Consider the following 24353-nt stretch of genomic DNA (forward strand, 5'->3'; position numbering starts at 1 on the left):
GGTTTCCCTTCCCCCATTTATTGAGTGAGCCAGGTAGTTGGTTAAGAGGTGGGTAGTAAAACAATAATGAAAATTATTCATAGTCGTCGACTCATTGGCCGCGGAAGGGTGTGGACAGAGGGACAATGTCCCCACGGTTGTTCAATGTCCTAATAATCTCCCCATCTTATATAAATCACTCCCACCCTTATCCGACAATGTTAATGTCCCTACATGTCCCCACGGCTTCCGCGGCCACTTTTCATAGTCGTGGTGTCCCCGTGGCTGGTTGGCTTGGTTTTAAGGGGTCGATATGGTCAAAAATATATAAGACGGGACGCTATATATAGAAGAATGTCGACTTCTTGGCTTTCGCAGGTGGTGAAAGTAAACTAGGTTGTGACAGACTTTCGTTTGTGCGACTTTGTAGAAATTAATTATGTCGGGAACACCGAATTGTTGGCGGGCGGGTCGGTAATAAAAGAAGAATAAAATAATAACATATATAATTCGTACTTATCGTGTTGTGGTTTGCAACTCCACGGTCTGCTTTCTCTCTAAGAATTCCTGCAGTTCGTTAAAATGTGTTAATTACTCAACTGTTTGTTGCACGGGTCGAGATTAAAAAACAGAGGATTGCATGTTCTTACGAAAGGTCGTTGCATATCTGACAATGCCTACAAAAATATTTATACCGACTTGCCCGAGTAGAAATCTGTGTGAAGAATTCTGCAGAAATTTTATAAAGGCTGTATGAATATTTATGTATTCTGCATATTTTTTTTTGCATACAGAAAATTTCTATGGGTCTAATATTCTGCAGAACCGTGTGTGAATAATTGTACACAGTTTTCTGCAAAAATCGCTCTGCATAAAGTTTTTCTGCGAAAAAATCTGACCAAATTTCTGGAAAAAAATCGGGATTAATTTCTACACGCAACCCGTTCAAATTTTTAGTCGGGTGACTTATCCTAGTTTTGCACCTGTATAAAGTTTTTCTGCAAAAAAAGCCAAAATTTCTGCAAAAAAAATCGGGCCTAATTTCTACAGGAAACCCGTACAAATTTTTAGTCGGGTGACTTATCCTAGTTCTGCATGATTTCGCCTTCTCATATGTAAATTTCTTGTTCAAGTTCCTCTCTTCTTACAAGACGATGACTCCGACTCCTTATTTCTCAAGCACCAGGACGGATCGACATTTTCATTAAGCTATTGAACCTGGGTCTCTCCTCCGACAACAAAGTCACTGGAATACTTGGGAACCGCAAGATATTTAACAATAAGTGGAGTCGGAGGGAAAATGTCAATTCCGTCGTTTCCTAAAGTCAAGTATAAATAGAAAGCTGGGAGAATTTCTCTCAACAGCTCATCCCACCCAAAACCACGGCCTGGCAAACACGCTTCTGCCGTCTTCTTCTTCTTCCTTTGTCTGATGAGCGCGCACTGAATTAAAATTCGGTTTTGTTATAGAATCTTGATTTCGAATGCGCAATACGTAATTTATGTAACCTCGCCCTTTGATTTTGAGATATTGACATGTTTCTTAATCATTTGGGAATTTGCAAAGTTTGGCATCATCACATTTCTAGGTAGAGTTTCATATGTTGCGTAATTGACAAAGATATTTATTCTTTGTGCTTTATTTGCTCAACTCTTCATTATTGATCGTACATGGCGTGTTTGTAACGAATTTGTAGCTATAAACTTTCCATTTGAGGATAAAGAAATTGTTGCAAACGAAATGTAGCGAAAGGGTGAAACCCATCCGTTGTTCAGGATTATTGCATAAATTTTCTCAGATTTTCATAAGATCTCACAATCCCCCTGAGACGGAAGAGTCGCCACACCCCGTAGCACAGAGGGGAACGCCCATTTTCGAATTTAACTCCTCCGCAAAAATTAGAAACTTGTGAAAACCAGGCGAATTTTTTGATTTTTTTTAACTTGTGAAAACCAGGCGAATTTTTTGATTTTTTTTAACTTGGTGAAAACCGCATTTCCAAATTCGCATCCGTTTCAAAGCCATCAAGGATATACACAGACGGACGGACGGACGGACAGACAGACGACACGTTCCCATTAAGGGGTTTCGCCCTTTCATAAATATCAATTCCACCACCACCAGCAGCCCCGAAAAACCCACATGCCTTCCATTTCCATCATTGCAACTAAAGTAACTTAATTTCAGATTTATTTTATTTTATGCGGGTATGTATTTCATCATCTCCCGACGTGCATGTCACACAAGTTATTCGGGAGACACAGACAGAAATACTATGAAATAGTGTGTCACACGGACAGAGAGAAAGAGAGCAAAGGAAAAGTGAGTTCCGCAGTCAGTCCGGCATACCAGTAGATTAGAGGATTTGGTAATTTGGCTTTTAGACTCAGTCACCCATTCTCATGACACAAAGTTCCTAATTCCGCGTCCCTCTCCTAATGGCAAAGTAAATATTAATTTTAAAATTACTTCTCAACCTAATTCTACCTGACCTGACCTGAATAGGTGAAAGTACATATGTTTACACAAATAAATAAGCGCGTGTATCCTATTTATGCTAAGCGACATGAATACAAGATTTGTAAAGAGTAAATGGATACATAGCTTTAAACATTTTGTTTCCTTTCTTCTTAAAACTTGAGCAGTGGCCGCGGAAGGGTGCGGAAGAGTGGGACAAAGTTCCCACGATTGTTCGATGTCCACATCATCTGCCCATCTTATATAAACCCCTCCCTCCCCTATCCTACAACGTCAATGCCCCCATACCTTCCGCGGCCACTGGACTTGAGTAATAAAACAAAATTGTGTAATTGTAACAAAATTCAGTAGCCAAATCGAATACAAGATTTGTAAACAGTAAAAAGATACATAGCTTTAAACATTTTGTTTTCGCGTGCCTTGCCTGTCCTAAGATTTAAGCAGTGGCCGCGGAAGTCTCGACAATATCCCCACGGTTAATCGATGTCCCTATCATCTCCCAATGTAAACCCATCCTTCCCTATCCTACAATGTTAACGTCCCCACGACAACTGAACTCGAGTAACACAATTCACCGACCAAATAGAAAGAACGATCTTAAACCAGTAGTGAACCCCGATGTCCCCACTCCTTCCGCGGCCGCTTCTCTCTCCTAACAAAATTCACCCAACAAATAGAAAGAACGATCTCAAACCAGCAGTAGTGATCATTCCATATCTGCATCTGTACATACCATTTCCTTATCTGCCTGGCTACTTCCTTCTCTTCTGAACTTCTCCTTCCGCTCTCGAACCCTCGAACGAATCGGGCTTCTGAGAAACGACAGAATGGATATTTTTGTTTGGACCGCTGAACGAATGAATGGAATGGAGGTGCAGATTTCCAGATAAAACTCTTCAGGGAACATTATTTATCTTTAGAAGGAAAAGATGAGTGTTGCCAGACCCAAGTTGACTCGAACTGACTCCGTATTTCAAAAGGGAAAAGAAAGAAAGAAAAATACGTTTTTGACTTCACTCGTGCAGAAAATCTAATGCACGGAACGACCCACCCGCACGACTCCCATCCGAATTTGAAATATTATTAAACATATGAATGCATACGACGAGGAGGAGCATTGTTCTCTGAGTTATTGTTTTGGTGCCGGCTCGTGTGGCTTTTTTCCCAACGAGTGGCTTCGAAAAAGCTGGAAAATGATGTTATGCAATGAATTCGGGGGGGAGAGAAGATGCAATAATTTTTATGTATTTATGTGTTATTGTGCATCCATCACTTGACGTTGAGCAGATGATTTGCTCAATTTAGACAGAGACAGTGGTCGCAGAAGGCATGGGGACGTTTCCTTGTAGGATATGATAGTTAGGGGTTTATACAACTATTAAAAGGAGGCAGGTGATGTAAGACTGCAGTGTATGTAGTAGAGTTTAGTGGCCGCGGAAGCTGTGGGGACATTGGGGGACATTAAAATTATAGGATGGGGAGGGAGGCGTTTATATAAGATGGGCAGATGATGCCGACATCGAACAACCGTGGGGACATTGCCCCCCTGTCCACACCCATCCTCCGCGGCCACTGATTCACCCAAAGGTCGTCATGTGAAGCGAGACATACGAACATTTCATACTTTGTGTCCTTTCTCCCCATCGATTTTTAATCTGCTTTCTCCTCAAAGAAAAATTCTTCACAGTAGAGTAAATAGACCCGTTTTTGCATTCGTAGATATTTGCCAATTTTATTGCACAATTATTTATTGTCTATATAGCAAACATCAATTAAGGCAATGTGGTTTGGTTCTTCTTCGCCATGCCAAAAATACATACATACAGAGTGGATTTTATCCATTCGACTATTTCCCAGCGGGAGGAGAAAGGCACACATTGGAAGGAAGGCGAAACACTAATGGCCAAACCGTGGGAGTTGAGAAACGTGCTACATAAGGTTTTCTCTGAAATACCGCTACTTTCTCCGCGATAAGAAGGAGCTACCTTACTTCCATATTGTATTAGATAGTGCCCAATTTTTGCCCATTTTCCGCATGAAGATAAAGATAAAGAAGGGATGACTGGACGGGTGGTTTGGTGAAATGGCAGAATTTGAAGTGGGACAGGACGAGTGTGGGTGGGTGCTTGGTCGGGCATGTGTTTCATTTCTTCTTCATCCTAGATTCATATTCAGATGAAATTTGAATGTTAAATGTGTTACATATAACTCATCTCGTGATATCTCTAGATAGCTCACAATTCATGGGAAGAAAACCTCTCCTTTTGCGTGAATGTGCGAATATGCATGTGTGTAGGGGCTTTCTATTCAGCGGCTTTCTCCACTTCACTTAAGGGAGCATTCATATATTACGGCGTCAGTGTTAGAAATTTGGTAAAGTCAGGCAGGTACTTATACCTCAGTATTAAAGTTGCTACCGTCTGGTATTAAAATTGTACCGATCCGTAAAAATTTGCTGCGGATATGGTAAAACTTGAATACTGAGCTATTACTATACGGTATTAATACCACTTTAGTAGAGTCACATATGAATAATACCGATTGGTAATAACGGATTTCTAAGGGTACAAAAAAACGCCGAATTTTATACCACCCACCTTTTTGCTGACGGAATACATGGACGTCCCCTCCACTGAGCGTAATACATCTACATAAATGGACTCTTTTCTTTGGAGGGGATAAAACTGCAATATTTTCATATTTGATATTTTTCATTCTTCTCTTTTCCTTGCAAATATAAGCTGGAACAACTGTTCTGGTTTTGGCAGAGTCGTTTTGCACAGGCAATAAGCAGCCGAAACAGGGACCCCACATGGGAGTGAAAGCAGTGGCCGCGGAAGAAGGGTGTGGACAGAGGGACAATGTCCCCACAGGAATTCGATCTGGCCATCTTATATAAACCCCTCCCTCCCCTATCCTACAATTTTAATGTCCCCCCATGTCCCCAGGCTTCCGCGGCCAATGAATAAAAGGAATAAGATATATACATATAAATATGTATCTTTATACGATCTCGGAGCTCTCTTTGAGTGGAAATTTTCTTGCTGCCTGGCTCTAATTTTAGTGGGATGAAATACGAGCTTCTTGTTTTCTTACCAAATATCAACAACAGACCAGAAACGATGCGAGAAAGGCAGCTAACTTAATGTGAGCGCGCATTGTGTGCAGATAAGCAAAGTATAATTTGACGGTACAATAAAAAGATCACATTTGAAATACAAATTAGATAAAACTCTTTCATTTGACGGTTTTTGGTTTCATGGAAAATTCGGAGAAAGCGAAAAATTTGATACGTTTTGTATTTCCATGGCTTCTCCGTTGCCACCGTTTTTTTGGGAAAAAAAGCGCGGAGATATTTTTCCCACGAAATGTGTAACTTGATTCCAGTGGCCGCGGAAGCTGTGGGGACATGTGGGGACATTAACATTGTAGGAAGGGGGCAGGGAGGGGTTTGTATAAGATGGGCAGATGATGCGGACATCGATTTACGGTGGGGACATTGTACCTTTGTCACTACGCTTCCGCGGCCACTGTTTTTCGAGGATCCGCCAAGTGTAGTACATGTAAGCATCCAGCCAGTGGCCGCGGAAACCGTGGGGACATTATAGGATGGGAGAGGGAGGGATTTGTATAACGTGGAGACATGATGGGGACGTCAAACAACCGTGGGGACATTGCCCCTCTGTCCCCCCTCCCCTTCCGCGGCCACTGCATGATTCAGATCTGTGTAGGGAGAAGCGAGAAAAGTCGCGAGTCGCGATATTGGCTTCCATAATACAGCGTGATAGCCATTTATGGTCCATCTGAATTGAGTAAACGTCTCCATTTGGGCGTAATAGGTGAATAAAGCGAGAAAAGTGGGGTTGCGTCGTATTGCTTTCTCCCACTTTCTCCGCCGCACTTATTGCTTTACGGCCCACCGCGATGGTCGCGTGGGTGTAAAAATAAAAATAAATGTTTGCACTTTGAGGCTTGCCGGGATGAAGGGTATAAGTGAATGTGATCACTCTGATAAACAGAAGAGAAAGCGGGAGAGAAAGACAACTGAAATAGTAATGAGAAGGAAAAAATTAAGCGGGATGATTCTCATTTTTTGTAGCATTCTACAATTTTTTGGATTAAATTTTATGTCAATTTGTGTACAAAAATCTTGTAATCGTGGGCAGAATAGTGATCTCGGACGCTTATCGGAATCAATTAGTTCTTAACTCGTCAACGTCGAGTTTTTTCATCTACTCTTCAAGCCAACTAACAAAGGAAGTCTCCAAGCGTATGCTCTCAGATTTTGAGAAAATTAGTGCCCATTGATCGCAAATTTAATTTAGTATGAAATTTGCAAAACACACGATCTCCCAATGGGCACGTTTGGCAGGGATATTTGCATCCGAAGAGAAGAAAACGCGCAGTAAATTTGGAAAGTGTAAGAATTGTCAACTTTAAGGCGCGTTTTCTCCTCTTCGGATGCAAATATCTCTGCCAAACGTGCCCATTGGGAGATAATGTCTTTCGTAAATTTCATACTAATTAAATTTATTCTCGATTGACACTAATTTAACCAAAATTGGAGAGAATATGCTAAACAAAAAATATTTGAAATAATTTTATCCGTTACTAATATCTTTATCTTTAAAATAAGAATAATAATCTCCACTTTATAAATTCCCCACCTTCCCAAGAAAACTAAAAATACAAAGCAAAATAATCTCAAAATAGCTCTTACAAATACTTGAACATATGCACATACTTATCAATACGTTCATCCCCCCATTATCATCCCAGCCCCATAATCACTCTCAACTTTCATCCCTCCACTTTCATCCGAGCAAAAAACCCCTTGATGGAATTATGCCTGTTTGATTCCTTCTTCTCCCTTTTTCGGGAGCTTATTAACAAGAAAGAAAGAAAGAAAAATCCCTCCTTAGATACGAAGCATACATAAAGATGAATATTATCCATGCAGCGATACTTGAGCTGGAAAAGAAATGATAATAATAATACTTGTACTTTCACTGGTAAGAAGATGATAGTAATTCTGCTCACAATGGACACAAAGAGGGCACTTAGTCCAATTGGAAGTCTCATTTGCATCACATCTGCTTTGTGATTTAAGCTAAAAAGAAGCCGAGCAGTGCAATCCCTTCGTACATAAGTGCACGATCTTTCCCCAGCCAATGTACATACATAAATACAGCGTCATGGAAGGGTTTCATTTTCTGAGATATTTTTTTAAAAACCCAGAGTGTAGAGCCCGAGTCAGGTTGTTATCAGTAATTCAGGTGGGTAAGTACGATTCCACTGGATTTTTTCCCCATACATTTTGCACATCTTTATAATTTTGCATATTCTAAAATTTCATGTCAGTTCGATGACAACTGCACTCTTAGAAAGCTGGTATTAAATCATCACCGACCGGAGTATATATGCGACTCTACCGACACTGCATGGTAGTAACGGGAATTACCGCTCAGCAATGTTATGGTAATGCAAAATTTACCACTCAGGAACAATTTACTACCAAATCCGGTAGGAAATTATTACCAAATTAATACCAGCACGGTGCTGGCAGCACCGACTATCTATGAGACTCTACCAGATTTTTAACAGTATGGCTTGAAATGAAAGGTGTTCGTGAATCGCGTAAAAGAAAAGTTCAATTGTGTGGGGATGAACTGTGAGGTATAAAATGTGGAGGATGAAGTGTCCGGTACCGTTTTACGCACATAATCGATATTTAGACAGACAGACAGACAAACATGACGAGTACATAAGCCATGACTCTGGCTATATAAAAACCCATCATTATTTTTTTAGCAATATCCTTCAATGTCCATCCTTTCAGTTTAAAATTGACAATAAGCATAAAATTGTATTCATCCATCTCTCCCACTCACTCAACATGTTACATAAGATTGAAACTAGGGCATCCAAAACCGGTTTTTCCGATTTTGTAAAACCGGTTAAAAACCGGTTTTCGATTTACCCGAAAACCGGTTTTATAATTTTCTGCAAAAACGATTTTGCAAAAAACCGGTTTTATCACACTCGAAAACCGGTTTTCGATTTTTGATAAAAATTGTTTTGGAACTACAAAATATTAGTGATTTCTCGTTTTTCATGCAAAAATCAATTGTTCTGAAATATTTGTCTCCAAATTAATGCCAAAAGTTTGTTCAATTTTAAATTTTACCACATTATATTTAACACATTTTTTAAAATTTTGTAGAAAACCGGTTTGAAAACCGGTTTAAAACCGGTTTTGGAGAAAATCGAAACCGGTTTTACAAAAATTTAAAAAACCGGAAAAATCGAAAACCGGTTTTACGAAAGTTTTCCAAAATCGGAAAAATCGAAAACCGGTTTTTGAAAATTTTCCGATTCTGGATGCCCTAATTGAAACAGACATGTTCTTCTACATATTTACATATACTTCTTCTGATTATGCATACATATGCTCGTGTACGGCTGGGAATAATCACTGCCTTCCTGCGTGCGTGTATGTCACAGCCTATTTAGATCGCGGCGAGCGCAATAAGATTCTTCAGAAAATAAGATCTTTTCCATCCAAGAAGGAACGTGTAGAATTAGGAGAAGAAGAAGATACTTTTCCCTTTTCTTTGGAGAAACCACTTCTAAAGGATGATGATCATGATGGTAACTTGGTCGGATGGCATGGGAGGCAGGAGACGCAGTGGCCGCGGAAGGGTCTGGACAGAGGGGCAATGTCCCCACGGTTGTTCGATGTCCCCATCATCTCCCCATCTTATATAAAAAACCCCCTCCCTCCTCCATGCTAAAGTATCAATGTCCCCAGATGTCCCCACACCTTCCGCGGCCACTGAGCAGAGTGAAATAATAAGAGTATGCAGAATGCAGAAGCTAATAAGTTGGCTTTCTCTCTCCACTCGTCTTTCTTTACTGCTTGGAAATGGAAACATACGAAGAAAATGTGCTTTCTCTCTTCATGGCTTCATGTCTTCATCTCCTTCCCTTCTAGCCGCCGATCCTATTAATAATAATGGCGAAAGAACAATGTTGCCAGGAATACAGGATTCTTGAAGGATCTTGAAGAAGGAAATGAAATCTGAGCCTTGCCGAAAAGTCGGACTGGGAAATGTTTCATGTTACATTATGCAATTAATACGATTCGTGAAAGGACCACGTGTAGCGAGACCACGATGTATAAATATAAATTCTGGGTAAAAATGTATCTAGATCGTATTTTACATCTTGTACAAGTCAGCAGTGGCCGCGGAAGGGGTGGGGACAATTAAAATTGTAGGATGAGGGAAGGAGGGAGGGGTTTGTATTAATATGGAGAGATGATGGAATATCGAATAACCGTGGGGCACATTGTCCCTCTGTCCACACCCCTCCACGGCCATTGATCATTATCCTATTTGGAGCACATTTTCATCTAATGGGCATAATTAGCAGTGGCCGCGGAAGCTGTGGGGACATCTTAACATTGTAGGATTGGGGAGGGACGGGTTTATACAGAGGTTCGGTAACTTGAGAAATCTGTACAACATGGACAGCTGATAAGGACCTTGTCCCTCAGTCCACACCCTTCCGCGGCCACTGTAAGTATGACAGGTGCAATAATTACTGTGTAATGGTGACATTACATTACAATAATTTTAGAAGTTGATCATTATCTTGGAGTTTCTGTTACTTCCGATTAAATCAAAGAGCTTTAAGAGGGATGGATTTAATAGAATTTGTGCCTGATTTTACGTGACTCGAGGCACAATTAAATTTCCCTTTAAGCACTCGAAGCCGATACGTGCTCGAAGGTTTTGTTAAGCTAAGGGGCACCGACAGGCAGGGACGTGGCCACTTTGTGAAAGGATTGGCTATGGATTACATACGACGTGAGACGTGCGTTTAGGCAGGAAAAGTAGAGTGAAAGTGGCAAATCGTATGTATGTAGGAGTGAAAGGAAGGAAGGAAAAATTGGTCCAATAAATTTCCGACCGACCTGTTTCATATTCATGTCGGGCGGCGGTATCGAGGTTTCTTTTTTGCAATGTATTGAATATATTTTTTTGTATACTTTTTTGGTATATTGCAAAATGGCGAGGTGCATGTTTTTTGGTACATTTTAAAGTGGCACATTTGCATGTTTTAAAATTACATGCATAAAATTGTAAATCACAACTTTTTATGAGAAAGGTTTCAGCAATGTACTATTCGATACGTTGTTTGTATGTTTGTTGACATATTTTAAAATGGCACACTTGCATGAATTTTAACATAATTTATAAAAGAGACCCAAAAAAGGAAAGCTTAGATGAGACTAAGAAGTGCGATAAAAAGTATTTAATAAATTTCTTCTCCAGTGAAGGATATAGAATTTTAATATTTCCAGCATCAGCGCCCCATTTCATTTTAAACTGACTAAAGTACATAAGCAACATGTTCATGTATGTTACCTATGTATCATGTATCAACTTAACTTTGTATCAAGTATAATTGCAAGCATTCATAATCTTTTAGTGACAAGAACAAGTAACAAATGATTTTAATATTTTTCGCTACATCATATTTGAAATTTGATAGTTATTGTATATTTATATGATAGTGAATGAAATGGGGCGCTGATGCTGGAAATATTAAAATTCTATATCCTTCACTGGAGAAGAAATTTATTAAATACTATTTATCGCACTTCTTAGTCTCATCTAAGCTTTCCTTTTTTGGGTCTCTTTTATTTATTAGTTTTTATTCGCATTGTTAGTAATTTAGTAATTATCACTCTGGTGGGCCTTAGCAACTAAACTTGGTGGTGGTGGGAGAGGTAATATTTTGACCACCATCAAAACTTTCTCAGTTTTAAACCGATTTTGGGTATTTTAATTTTATATTTTTCTAAAAAATATTTATCAACTTTTTTACATTTATCATATATGCCTTCATTTTTTTCTAATCTCCCAAAAACACATTTTTGATGGTGTTTTTGTTGCATATCTCAGAAACAGGTCAACATTTTAGCCTCCCGTTCGGCAGTTCAATTCTAATTTCCCATAATTAACTCTGGACACTAATTTCATTCAAATCGGATGGAAATTGACCTAGATCTGAAAAAATTAAGCTTTTCAAAACCGTAGTGATTGCTTACTTAGATGATTTTTTTTCCTGTAGTAACTATAGCCTCATCTAAGAAAAATGGCACACTTGTATATTTTTTAGCACATTTTAAAATGGCACGTATACATAATTGTGAATCACAACTTTTTGTGAGAAGCGTTTCTCCAATGTATTAAACATATTTTTGGCATCTTTTTTTCCATATTTTAAAATGGCACTTACATAAAATTGTAAATCAAATTCAATTTTTTATAATAATTACAACCACATATTTCCTAATTCTCACGGGATTTGGTAACAAGTATTTGTGATAAGAAAAAGAATATGATAATTATCATAAAATTCTTTATAACCACGCCCGGCTTTTACTTCACAATTTTTCAAATCTTTATTTATTTTGTGGGAAGGAAACGACTGGCAAAAATCCGGTTAACTAAAAATAATGCCCACAACACCCCACCCGACCGAACACCCATTCATAATGGCCATGCATCCTCTCTGTCGTTCTTTCCATCAAAGTAATCCATTACACGAGTAATTTGTTATTTCATGCACCATGTGCTGCAACATGCATTCGAACCAGTGGCCGCGGAAGCCATGGGGACATCTTAACATTGTAGAATATGGGAGGGAAGGGTTTGTACATATAACATGAGGAACATCTCATAACCGTGGGGGGACATTGTCCCTCTGTCCCCACACTTCCGCGGCCACTGATTCGAACATCGTCGTAATGCTTACAATCTTTCTGGTGAGTGAAAGGGAATGACGTGACACAAGTAATTGATGATTCTCCATCTGTTTTTCACATTACTTTTATATTTACGTTAAATGAACTTGGTCTAATGTGCTGTGCATATTCAGTGGCCGCGGAAGCGTGTGGACAGAGGGACAATGTCCCCACGGTTGTTCGATGTCCGCATCATCTGCCCATCTTATATAAACCCGTCGCTCCCCCATCCTACAATGTTAATGTCCCCGCGGCTTCCGCGGCCACTGACGAGCAACGAAAATTCTTTGCTTTTCCTACTCCTCCTCCTTCCTACAATATCTTATCATATTTATTACATAAGCAACATCTTATCATCATCATTATCACGATATTTATTTTTCTTTCTCTTCCAGGCCAACCCAACTTCCAGGACACGATGCAAAGTCCGGTGGCCGTAATTCAAGGGGAAAATGCGCCCTTGACGTGTGTCGTTCGAGAATTGGGGGAAGCGTCGGTAGTGTGGAAAAAATGGGAAAACGGAAAATCAGGCCCTAAAATTCTGACGGCTGGAGAAGTCCGCGTCACTTCGGATGAAAGAGTTCGGATCATTCATGACCAAGGTGAGTAAAAGAAAACTGTCATCAAAAAAATTAGATGTACATACTTTATAGAGAAAGCAATGAGCCGTGCAAATAACCAGGCAAGATTTGTTTAAGGTTGAGTTACTACTTATTGCCTAATCTTATATCTCAGCACCCTATACGTTAATATATGAGCTACTTACAATCGAGGTATCTCAGCGTATGCTCTTCGATTTTTGCCAAATTGATATTAGTCGATGACAAGTTTGATTAGTATGAAATTTGCGAAAGACACGATCTCCCAATGGACACGTTTGGCAGAGATATTTGCATCCGAAGAGGAGAAAACGCTCAGTAAATTTGGAAAGTGTAAAATTTGTCGACTTTACTGCGCGTTTTCTCCTCTTCGGACGCAAATATCTTGGCCAAACGTGCCCATTGGGAGATCGCGTCTTTTGCAAATTTCATACTAATTAAATATGCGATCGATTTACACAAATTTGGCCAAAATCGGAGGGCATACGCTGGGAGACCTCAATTGTCACGTATGTAGTTACGACTACGCGATCAATTGAACGTTCCCCGAGATCAAGTCGTCAAACCGACGTCTGAAACCGCTCCGAATCCAATCCACGAATAAAAAAGAGATGAAGAAACCTTGAAATTGAACTTAAATTAAATCTCACTTTTGTCTGCGGAAGCTTCTTATCGAAAGGAGAAGTTGGACATGTTAATCCTTCTTTTATTTCCCCTTTATGTACGACACTTTACTACTCCTTGTATCTGCCCCAGACAGTGGCCGCGGAAGCCATGGGGACATTAATAGGGGAGGGAGGGGTTTATATAAGATGGGGAGATGATACGGACGTCGAACAACCGCGGGGACATTGTCCCTCTGTCCGCGGCCCCTGTCGTAAATCCCCCCAGGATTTGGCTCTCTCTTACGCAATCGTGTGCTTCACTTTACATAAAACTATAATCTATTTGCCAGCCATCCATCCCTGGTTTGGTTCAGTTTCACTTATTTTTTCCTCTCCACTGCAGCCCCCGAGTGGAGACAGACTCGATGAAACATTAGCCTCATAAATCTTTTCGAGCTGTGCGGGTGCATTGTTTTTTCGAGTAGTGCTTATGCATGTATGTACCAAAGAAAACCCTGCTTTCTGCTTGCTCTCTGGTCTCTCATCTCATCCCTATTTGCTCCTTCTGCTGCTCTATTGATGTCATTTGTGGATGAAAATGTCAAGGATTTTGTCATGAAGACGTTATCTATTTTTGATACTAATACATACGTACAAGCTTATTGGAACTGTCACAGGGTTGTATATTTATTCACTCAAAATCAGTCAAGAGCATGGACGCTATTTATGTACATATTTTCACTCACAATGGAACCTTTTTTTCAAGCTATACCAAACGAATTATATTAAAAAATTAAGCCAAAATATAGGAATCGCGTGGATTTTTTAGCGAGTTATATATATTAAAAACATCAAGCCAAAAATTAGGAATCACATGGATTTTCTGGCGAGTTATATTAAAAAATGAAGCCAAAAATTAGGAATAAAATGGCACTTATCTTTCCATTGAGTGACCCCTTCGACGATAAATATCGTCGACAAAGTTCAGTTTTTGAGTGATTTTAGTCACGTGATTAATAATTCTTGGCATGATTTTTTCGATATAACTCGTTAGGAAATCCATGTGCTTGAAATAAGGTTCGATTGCCACAATGCAGAACAAGTAGCATTATTTACGCCAAGAAGATACGCATTATGTTGATTTGATTGGCTCAAATTTGATCATCGCTTCAATTGTGAGCTTCTTATGGTACAATCTTTCTCAGTCGGCATGATACAAATTTTTGTGAATATGCGTTCATACGTTATACGTAGTAACTTTTCCTGTGACGACACGACACATCTGCTGCCTGAAGGACAAAGTGAAATAAATAAATGGGCCCTTTCACTTTCTTCCGTACGGAGAATTTCCTTTTACTTACTTTCTCCCCCAGTGTCATCATCATCCCGCAGATAGTAAATCGTAGAGTCGTCTCGTTTTGCATGCTTAGTTACTGACAAGGGAGGTCTCCCAGCGTGTGCTCTCAGATTTTGAGAAAATTAGTGTCAATCGGCCACAAATTTGATTAATATGAAATTTGCGAAAGACACGATCTCCCAATGAGCACGTTTGGCAGAGATTTTTGCATCTGAAGAGGAGAAAACACGCAGTACATTTGGAACGTGTAAAATTTGTCGACTTTAAGGTGCGTTTTCTCCTCTTCGGATGTAAATATCTCTGCCAAACGTGCCCATTAGGAGATCGTGTCTTTCGCAAATTTCATACTAACCAAATTTGCGACCGATTGACACTAGTTTGCCCAAAAATCGGAGAGCATTCCTTAGGAGACCTCCATTGTTCGTTTGACGCAGGTATCCCCATTCCTAACTAATATTCAATCTCCGGTTTTCTCTAAAATAAAAGCTTGGTATTATATCATAATACATTAGGTTGTGACATGATGTCTTTCGCTTCCCGTTCCTCCTCCGGTGGGCGAGTGGAGCGATTTTGTCAGCGGGAAATGAAATGTCTCCGCTCCTTCTGTGGTTTGGTTTTGAGCTCATATATCAATTTTTTAGACATTTTCTCTCCCCATCCGCCGACCCACCAAATAAAACACATCTGTCAACCCCATGTCCTCCTCTCATCTTCATCTCCACTCCTAACTACGCGCCAAGGTTACGAACGTTACCATTTGAACTGAAAGGAGGAAAAGTCATGTCCATGAAACATCTTGGATCAGTTAGTCGCCTCGTCAGCAGGGGCCGCGGAAGCCGTGGGGACATAGGGGGACATTGCCATTGGAGGGAGGGGTTTATGTATGGGGACAAAATTTTGAACTATATTAACGCAAAAGCATTGATAAAATAATGGGGATATCGAATAACCGTAGGAACATTGTCCCTCTGTTCCCACCCGAGCTTCCGCGGCCACTTATCTTCCAGGGGAGGAATTTATTTAGAATGCAATTTGCTTTCGTATGAAGAATGATGATCATCTTGATGATGGGAGAAGGCAGAGGAGGTGGATTCATATAATCAGATTGAAATGGCCGCGGAAGGTGTGGGTGGGGACATTGCCATTGTAGGATGGGGGGAGGGAGGGGTTTATATAAGATGGGGAGATGATGCGGACATCGAATAACCGTGGGGACATTGTCCACACGCTTCCGCGGCCACTGCTTTCTTCCACCAGCTCACCTTCCTCCTTTTTCACTCTCATACAAAAGTAATAAACTTGATGGGCTGATAGTTTACAAATTCATGACCAAGTTACGTAAGAGAGAGAGAGAGAGACAGAATTTATAAATGGACAGGATTCCCCGAGTTGACTTTGGTGGTCTGCTTGCGGGAGAAAGTAAAAGACAGAGACGGAGTTGATATTTTAGGACTGACGAAAGAAAAGGTATCAACGTCACCACATCTTTCAGGATGAGAAACGATCATCATAAGCAAGCAGCGAGTTTTCGTAATGGAAACGTGCCATCAAATCAAACACGGTTTTATGTAGTCCTCCCTCTCTCTCCGGTAGCAACTTGCTGTATGTATGCAAAGTTTGGTGGTAGGATTTAGTTTCACTGGCGGTAGGAAGGAACAGAAATAGTCTGCTTGTGGTGAGTGAGTGAGGTCCTCGAGCTGAAATGCAGATCACGTCGCTGTGTGCATCTACCTACCTACGGCTTTCTCTTTCGTGTCGATACGTATTTGGTGGGTGTGGGACCTGCTCCGCGGTGAGTTTTTAGGCGACAGAGTTGTGCACCGATAGACAGAGTTGGATGGAAAATCCATTATAGTCGCATGAAATCATTGGGAATAAACCGTTGTAAACGAATATAAAAAAGTAGCGTCAGAACGAGTCAAAGTTCCTTTAAAATTACGCAAAATATGATAATTACGTATTTTTGACCTGTGACCTCGTCCTCACGGGTAAAAAATATCGACGGAATTGAATTCGTGGTGAAATTTCCTTTAAAATGACACCCCATATGAAAATTAAGGTCCAATTAATTTTGGACCACACCCCCTCGCGCTGTGGGGGGTGGTCCGATTGGCCCCATTATCGAATTCGGCCAAGAACTAAAAATAAGAAGCGCAATGACGAAAACTGTGTTTGATTATGTTGAAGAGTTATGGAGATATCCTGCTGACGGACAGACATACAGGGATCCTGCGGACAGACAAAACGGTCACAATAAGCGGAGCACGCTACTTTAGTAATAACTCGAAATTATGGGGGATTAAGTGAGTTTCTGCTTTCCAAGGTGGGGGAGAAGGATGAACGGAAAGGCTAATGATGTGCACTGCTCAGACATTATCCAAGTCTCGTCTTTCTTGGATCATCTCTTTAAAAATAGCTAATTGTTTCCGCACCCTGCAGACGAAAGGAGATGACAGGAAGTATGCACAAAAAGGAGAAATGCGTTCATTCATACGTTACAGAAAAGTTGGGGAAAATCGTCGTCATTTTTAATAAGTTTATGAAACGAAAAGCAGGAAAAGTATGTAAGGATCCATTTCTTTCTTTACTGAATGGTACGCAGTGCGGGTGGCTTCTTGAGCACCTGCATTTTTTTATAAAGTGGGCGAAATAGCGGCGTCTCTTTCTCTGTTTCAATAAAGTCTCGTGGGACCAATTTTCTCAGCATTTGGCTCAAGACAAGCACGCATGCAGACATCCTCCTGGTCTGGCACCAGGCTGCTCCTCTCTAGAATGAGATGACTTTGCTTGGCGAAAGTAGAAAATAGCAGGCCACGTATGTAGGAACGATATTCGCATTATGTAACGTGTCATCCATTCCATAAGGTTATAAATAGTGTAATTATTTAATATAGCTTTATTTACGTAGTGTGTTACTCTCATAATTTTATGTACACTTTCTCCAGTCACTAAAAACACAATGTGAGAAGAGTAAAATGAGACGTCAGGAAGGCAAATTATTTTTCGCTGCACGAAAAACTAGACTATTCTACAAAACCCATACTAAAGAAAAGAAGCCCAGAAAAACTTTCTCAGTTTTAAACCGATTTTGATAATTTTAATGTTATGTTTTTCTAAATGTGTATCAATTACTTGACTCTCGTATAGATTTTCTAAAATTCTAGCCTAAAAAAAATTACCGAGATCTTAAAAAAATTAAGCTTTTGGAAACCATACTGCTCACTACATAGATAACTTTCTTCCCCAGTAGATGCACCCTTATCTAAGAAAAATCCCATTTTTCCTGCAATGCATACTGATAAGATTACGTAAGGTATGTACATACAAGGAAGAGGAAGGAATGACTATCAATCGATCAAAATGCAATGTTCGGAAAACTTTCACTTTCTCAATGTTTCTTTCTCCTCACCAGCTGGGAATTACGTTGCATTACACTACATCGAATTTTTGAAATTGAATCACATCACTCAAATTGTGTTACGTACGTACGTGTAGGCGTGCCACACACTGTTTCATCTCTAGAAGTTGTAGAATGCAGTGGCCGCGGACAGAGGGACAATGTCCCCACGTTTATTCGATGTCCGCATCATCTCCCCATCTTATATAAACCCGGCCCTCCCCTATCCTACAATGGCAATGTCCCCATACAGCTTCCGCGGCCACTGGTAGAATGAAAATGATTGAACATATCGCACCCACCGCTCCTCAGTTGGAAAATGTGGAAATTAAATTGATAAAAAGCTGATTTTAAGTAGGAGCTAGCTATACACATTTCCGAAAAAAGTTTCCAATGTCGAAATCCTTCCTTTATAAAGTAAATAACTTTAAAGTAAGTGGATGCAGAAAATTTGAGTCAATGAAAATGAATGAGTCAATAAAAAATAAGGAGGTTCAGCACACCTGCGGTACCTAGCACGTGTTTAAGTATGTACCTGGCCACACCCTATTTTAAAGCCAGCTTTATAAATATTTCGCATCCTCCTCTCTGTTAAAATTACATATCATCTCAACTACAATTACCCTGGCGTCACCGTCGTAACACTAAATTGTCACTGAAGCAGTAGTCACATTTCAGATTCCACGTTTCCTCTTCTTCTCTCTCATCCAGTGGCCGCGGAAGGGTGTGGACAAAGGGAAAATGTCCCCACGGGTATTCGATGTCCGCATCATCTCCCCATCTTATACAAACCCCTCCCTCCCCAATCCTACAATGTTAATGTCCCCACACATTCCGCGGCCACTGCGCCTCTCATCCGCTAACAAACATACTCTCACTCGCTCTCTTTCTCATGTTTACTTTGTACGAAAGTATTGTGTTTTGCACTTTGTCCTGCAAATAATCACGGCTTATGTACATGTACAACCTCCACGGAGAAAGGAGCCGAGTGTGTGAAGGAATGGGGACGACGCAGAGGAAGTTGGGAGGTCGTCAGTGGCCGCGGAAGGTGTGGGGACATCTGGGGACATTAACATTGGTCGATAAGGGAGGGGTTTATATAAGATGGGGAGATGATGCGGACATCGAACAACCGTGGGGACATTGTCCCTCTGTCCCCACCTACACTTCCGCGGGCACTGTATTCCTCCTAAAGAGAGTGAGAGATGAAGTGTGTGTATTCATTGTTGTGTAGTGAACGAGGAGGTAAATGATGGTGAAGTTTCGTTTCATAAAGGAGGCGGACAAATAAGTGTCGTCCTCCCTGAATGGGCATGAATTGTCACGTAATCGCATAATAGGACCACTCATGCTCCCCTTCATCCATGCTCGACTTACCCATTAAAAGTTATTGATGTTTGATTCCACTACACGAGGAAAGAGAGGCCTTTCCTCCCCGCCTTGGATTTCCGCTCTCATTTAGAAATGCTAATGAATGTCAGACATAACCGAATTTCGGGATGTGGACGGTTTTAACGTGACAGGCACAATTTGCATGAAATTTTGGTGGGGTAAATACAACGCATTTTAGAGATACATATGTATAGTAAACAGGTTTATAAGTAGCGTACATGTAAATGTTGTCTGAAATTGAAATTATGAAATTTGAGTTAAAAAAGGTGGGTGAAAGTTGCAAAAATCAGACACAATTTGCATGAAATTGTAGCGGGATATGTAAATTTTTAGAGATATCAAGCAGCTTTATTAGTAAATGTGTATATTTAAAATCCAACTAAATGTGTATATCTTCTGAAATTTCAAGTGTGCAATTATTTGAAAAAAAGTGAGACAGAGTTGCCAAAATCAGGCACAATTTGCATGAAATTTAAGCGGGATAGATGTATTTGAACATGTATAATAAACAGTTTTTTTACCTATAGCTTACACCAACGTCTGAAATTTCGATTATGCAATTTTAATGCAAAAAAAGGTGACACACAGTAGCCAAAATTTTGCACAATTTGCATGAAATTTTAGCAGTTTACATGCATCTTCGAAATATACAAAGAAAACACCTTCACCAGTAGCTTACATCCCTGTCGAAAATTTCAATTATGAAATTTTCCCAGGTAAAAAAAGGTGTCACAAACAAAGTAGCCAAAATTATGCAGATTAGTAATAATCACATGTACTTCAAGATGATGGGCGACGTACTTATTTCCAAAGAGGAAATTGAGACCGTAAATAATCCCACGAATCCATCTGGCTGGAGACAATTAAAAATAAAGTGATCATTTGTATTCATGACGGAAGCAGAGAGCTACCCTCACTTTGTTACATATTGCGAGGTCGTCGTACATATTCAGAGGAAGTGAACAGGCAGTGGCCGCGGAAGCTTGAGGGGACAGAGGGGCAATATCCCCACGGTTATTCGATTTCACCATCATCTACACATTTTATATAAACACTTTCCTCCCTACAATGTTAAGGTCCCCACGTGTCCCCACGGCTTCCGCGGCCACTGAAGAGATATTCCATTTGTTAAGCGAGACAAACAATGGCCGCGGAAGCGTGGGGACAGAAAAGGACAATGTCCCCACGTTTATTCGAGGTCCCCATCATCTGCCCATAAACCCGACCCTCCTCCATCCTACAATGGCAATGTCCCCGATGTCCCCACACCTTCCGCGGCCACTGGAGAGGTGCACATGCATAAGTAGCTCCGGAGTCGAAGGGGCGGAGCGGTTCATATTTTATGAGAATAGAAATGCCAATTTCACCCATGCTCGTAAACCAGGGACTTGAATTCGTATAAATATAATTTTATGTTGTATTATGCCAAGTGAGAGAAATTTCAATTATTTTTTATCCCATTTTTTTAAATAGGTGGGGATGTCTGGGTTTTGGCGATAAGGGACGCACTCCCGAGCGATTCTGGTCTCTACATTTGCGAAGTTAATACAAATCCTGTGCTCAGGTCATTCCACAATCTCACCGGTAAGTGACAAAGTCTATTTCAACTTATCTAAATACTTAAAAAGTGTGCATTCTAGGTGAGAAAATCTAGGTATTTATCTGTTCACCTTATCTACTTGAAAATGTGCAAGGGGTTCAATTTTTGATAAAATATACGAATGACAAGTAGACTAAACAAATAGGTATTGAGAAGTCTGTCCTTAAATATGAACATGTTTATTTATTATATGTTCTTCAAAATCCAGGAACAAGGGAGGCCTTTCAGCGGGAGCTCTCAGATTTTGAGCAAATTAGTGTTAATCGATGGCAAATGTAATTAGGATGAAATTTTCGAAAGACACGATCTCCCAGTGGGCACGTTTGGCAGAGATATTTGCATCCGAAGAGGAGAAAACGCACCTTAAAGTCAACAAATTGTACACTTTCTAAATTTACTGCGCGCTTTCTCCTCTTCGGATGCAAATATCCCTGCCAAACGTGCCCACTGGGAGATCGTGTCTTTCGAAAATTTCACACTAATTAAATTTCCCATGGATTAATATTAGTTTCCCCAAAATCTGAGAGCACCCGCTGAAAGACCTCCCTTGTTAGTAAACAAAAATCGAGTAAAAAACACAACAACGCATCTTAAGTGCAGTCAAAATCGATTCATGTCTGTATCGAAACCAATTCTGGATAAAGTGCATTTTACCTCCTCAGACAGACAGACGTACACACATACATATTTACACACCCAGACACCACTCTGTCTAGAACGATAGAGAGAAAGCGAAACAGATCAAACAACACAACATCCAACAGTTAGTTTCCCAAAAAACAGAGAAAAGCAAAAAGTTTACTTTGATGCGACCGACGACGACGTATGGAATACACAATACCGCAAATATGTACAAAGTTTTTTTCCACTTGGGTATTTTTCAAAGTCAGACAGATGCATGCGTGTGAATCGAGAGATCACGTTGTTTGTACACAGTCGGATTACGTACATATGCTCGTGTATGTACATAACTTATGTAAATAAGTAAATATATGCACTTAAACAGGATACAGTTATTTCAATAGGGAACATTTTTTTAAATATTTTGTGTTTTAATTTAATCCAAGCTTTTAACGTTCCATTGCATGCGGAGTTTGAGTTTGAATTTTTTGCCTCAACTTTCCCTGTCAAATGGTGATTTTTAAACCTTTGCCTTTTTTAAATGAAGATTTTCGAAAAATCGAGAATCTTTAGCTTTACAAAGTTAGGAGGTTAGAATTTTGATTTTTTATTTCTTCCAGGAGAAAGTAGAAAAAAATTGAAAAAAATAATACGTAAAAATTAAATATTTTCGCATGAAAGAGAAAACAATCAAAATTATAACCTTCAAATTTTGTAAAGCTAAAAATTACGATTTTTAGATGCTATAAAATCATCATTTAAAAAACGCACAGGTTTAAAAATCTTAATTTGAATACATGGAAGCCGGGAAAGCTGAAACATAAAAATTCAAACTCAAAACCCGCACATAGTGGGACCTTAATGTAACACTTTTTCTCCTATTTTTTTCAGTCATATCACTCGAAGTAGCTCCGCCGAAGCATTTTAACGAAACGCTAACTTTCACCATCCCTCCGCCCGGGGAAGACTTTCCATTCCAAGAGTTCTCTGAAAGTTATAAGGTCAGTTTGTCACCCAGTCAAATAAACTTTTATGTCACGAATACGTGATACATTCGGTTAATATACATAGTCTGTATACATGTTGCGTAACAAAATTAATTTATAAATGACTCCAAATTAGGGCCAAGGTTCGATCGGCAGCCATAACTATACTTCGTGCTGTGTCTCGCAAAACGTGTCGCGGAGTTGTTTGGGCTTTTGCACACTTCAATCCATCCTCGACGGGTATGTGCATATGCAACACTGATTTACTTTTCTATTAAATATCTAGTACAATGACAGCAAGTTTTAATAAAATTTTTCCCATTTTCAGGTCTACCGGAGAACCGTCCCAATGCGAAAATGAGTTTCCACGAATAGTCAAATGCATGGCGGGTAAGCGGTTCATAATTTTTTACAAATTTGTCCAGAAACTTTCGACACTTAGTTTTTTACGCTGCCAAAAAATAAACTCTCATTAAAAGAAATATGAATTTTTGAAAAAATTATTGACATTAAGTTTTTCATTGATCAAATTAAATGGTCTCCTCATCGTAAGAAATACTCAATTTTTCCAGAAATTATCTCCATTTAGTTTTTTACGCTGCCAAAGACAATCTCTTAATCGAAAGGAAATCCTGACATACAGAATATGTAGTTTAGAATCAGTAAATACTTAAGTTTCGAACGTGTCAACCGCAAAATTCCGATACAAAAAAATGCGACAAAGTATTCAATTCTCTCCGAGAAATGAGGCACGTTTTGTTCATTCGGAGGATGAACTGAAATGTATTTAACCCTTTAACGTGTATGATTGACGACAAGAAAATGCATTAAATCGGGGACACTATAAGTATGTTGTGGTCATGGCGCGGGAGGAGAAATTCAGGAGTTTTTAATAAAACTCGAAAAACTGAAAAATCAAAAATTTAACATTGCGTTGTATAGGGAAATATCCAAATTTTTGGGAAGAAAATCTTCAAATTTAGCATTGTGTTGGCATAGGAGAAATCCCTCAAAATTGCAACAAATTTTCGGTCGCGGAGAGAAAATGGTGAAAATCAATGACCTCATAGAAACGACAATTGTCTTCCTTCCGCGCCATGACCACGATTTTTCAGGACGACTTTTGTCGTACTCCCGAATTAAACCATTTCTTATAAAACGACAATTGTCGTCGTTACAGTTTAAAGGGTTAAAAGGTGGTAGAAAGACTTGTACTTCTTCTTTGAAATGTGTGTGCGTCGTGCGTCGTGATGAATTTCTTCTCCGATCCGAACCTAAGTAAATCTGGGATCTGGCAGACCCAGACCTGGTTGTTGAGCACAATCCACGCCACGTTCCTTGCTCACACACATTAAGAACGATTCGGTGGAGAAAGTGGAAGACAAGAAAAAGAAGGATGGCAACCACGAAGGGAAAACTGTGACGGATTTATTTATTGATTTTATTGTTCTCTTATGTCCTCCACGAGGACGATTGTTCTTTTCCAAAGAAAATATATGCTGGTTGGTCGGCAGTACTTTT

General features: G+C 39.8%; 1 protein-coding gene across 2 annotated transcripts in view; it reads left to right on the forward strand.

Annotated features, from left to right (window-relative positions):
- The window catches only part of LOC110856191 (Ig-like and fibronectin type-III domain-containing protein 1), a 95184-nt gene that overhangs the window by 44756 nt on the left and 26075 nt on the right, over positions 1–24353 (forward strand). For both annotated transcript variants that reach the window (XM_022104659.2, XM_035856891.1), the window contains 5 exons: positions 12671–12877; positions 21099–21209; positions 22738–22847; positions 22969–23072; positions 23161–23222. In XM_022104659.2, the coding sequence (XP_021960351.1) occupies positions 12671–12877; positions 21099–21209; positions 22738–22847; positions 22969–23072; positions 23161–23222 (594 nt within the window). The remainder of the gene's footprint in view (positions 1–12670; positions 12878–21098; positions 21210–22737; positions 22848–22968; positions 23073–23160; positions 23223–24353) is intronic.

The sequence above is a fragment of the Folsomia candida genome, unplaced genomic scaffold (genome assembly GCF_002217175.1).
Source record: "Folsomia candida strain VU population unplaced genomic scaffold, ASM221717v1 Fcan01_Sc015, whole genome shotgun sequence".
In the NCBI taxonomy this organism is placed as follows: Eukaryota; Metazoa; Arthropoda; class Collembola; order Entomobryomorpha; family Isotomidae; genus Folsomia; species Folsomia candida.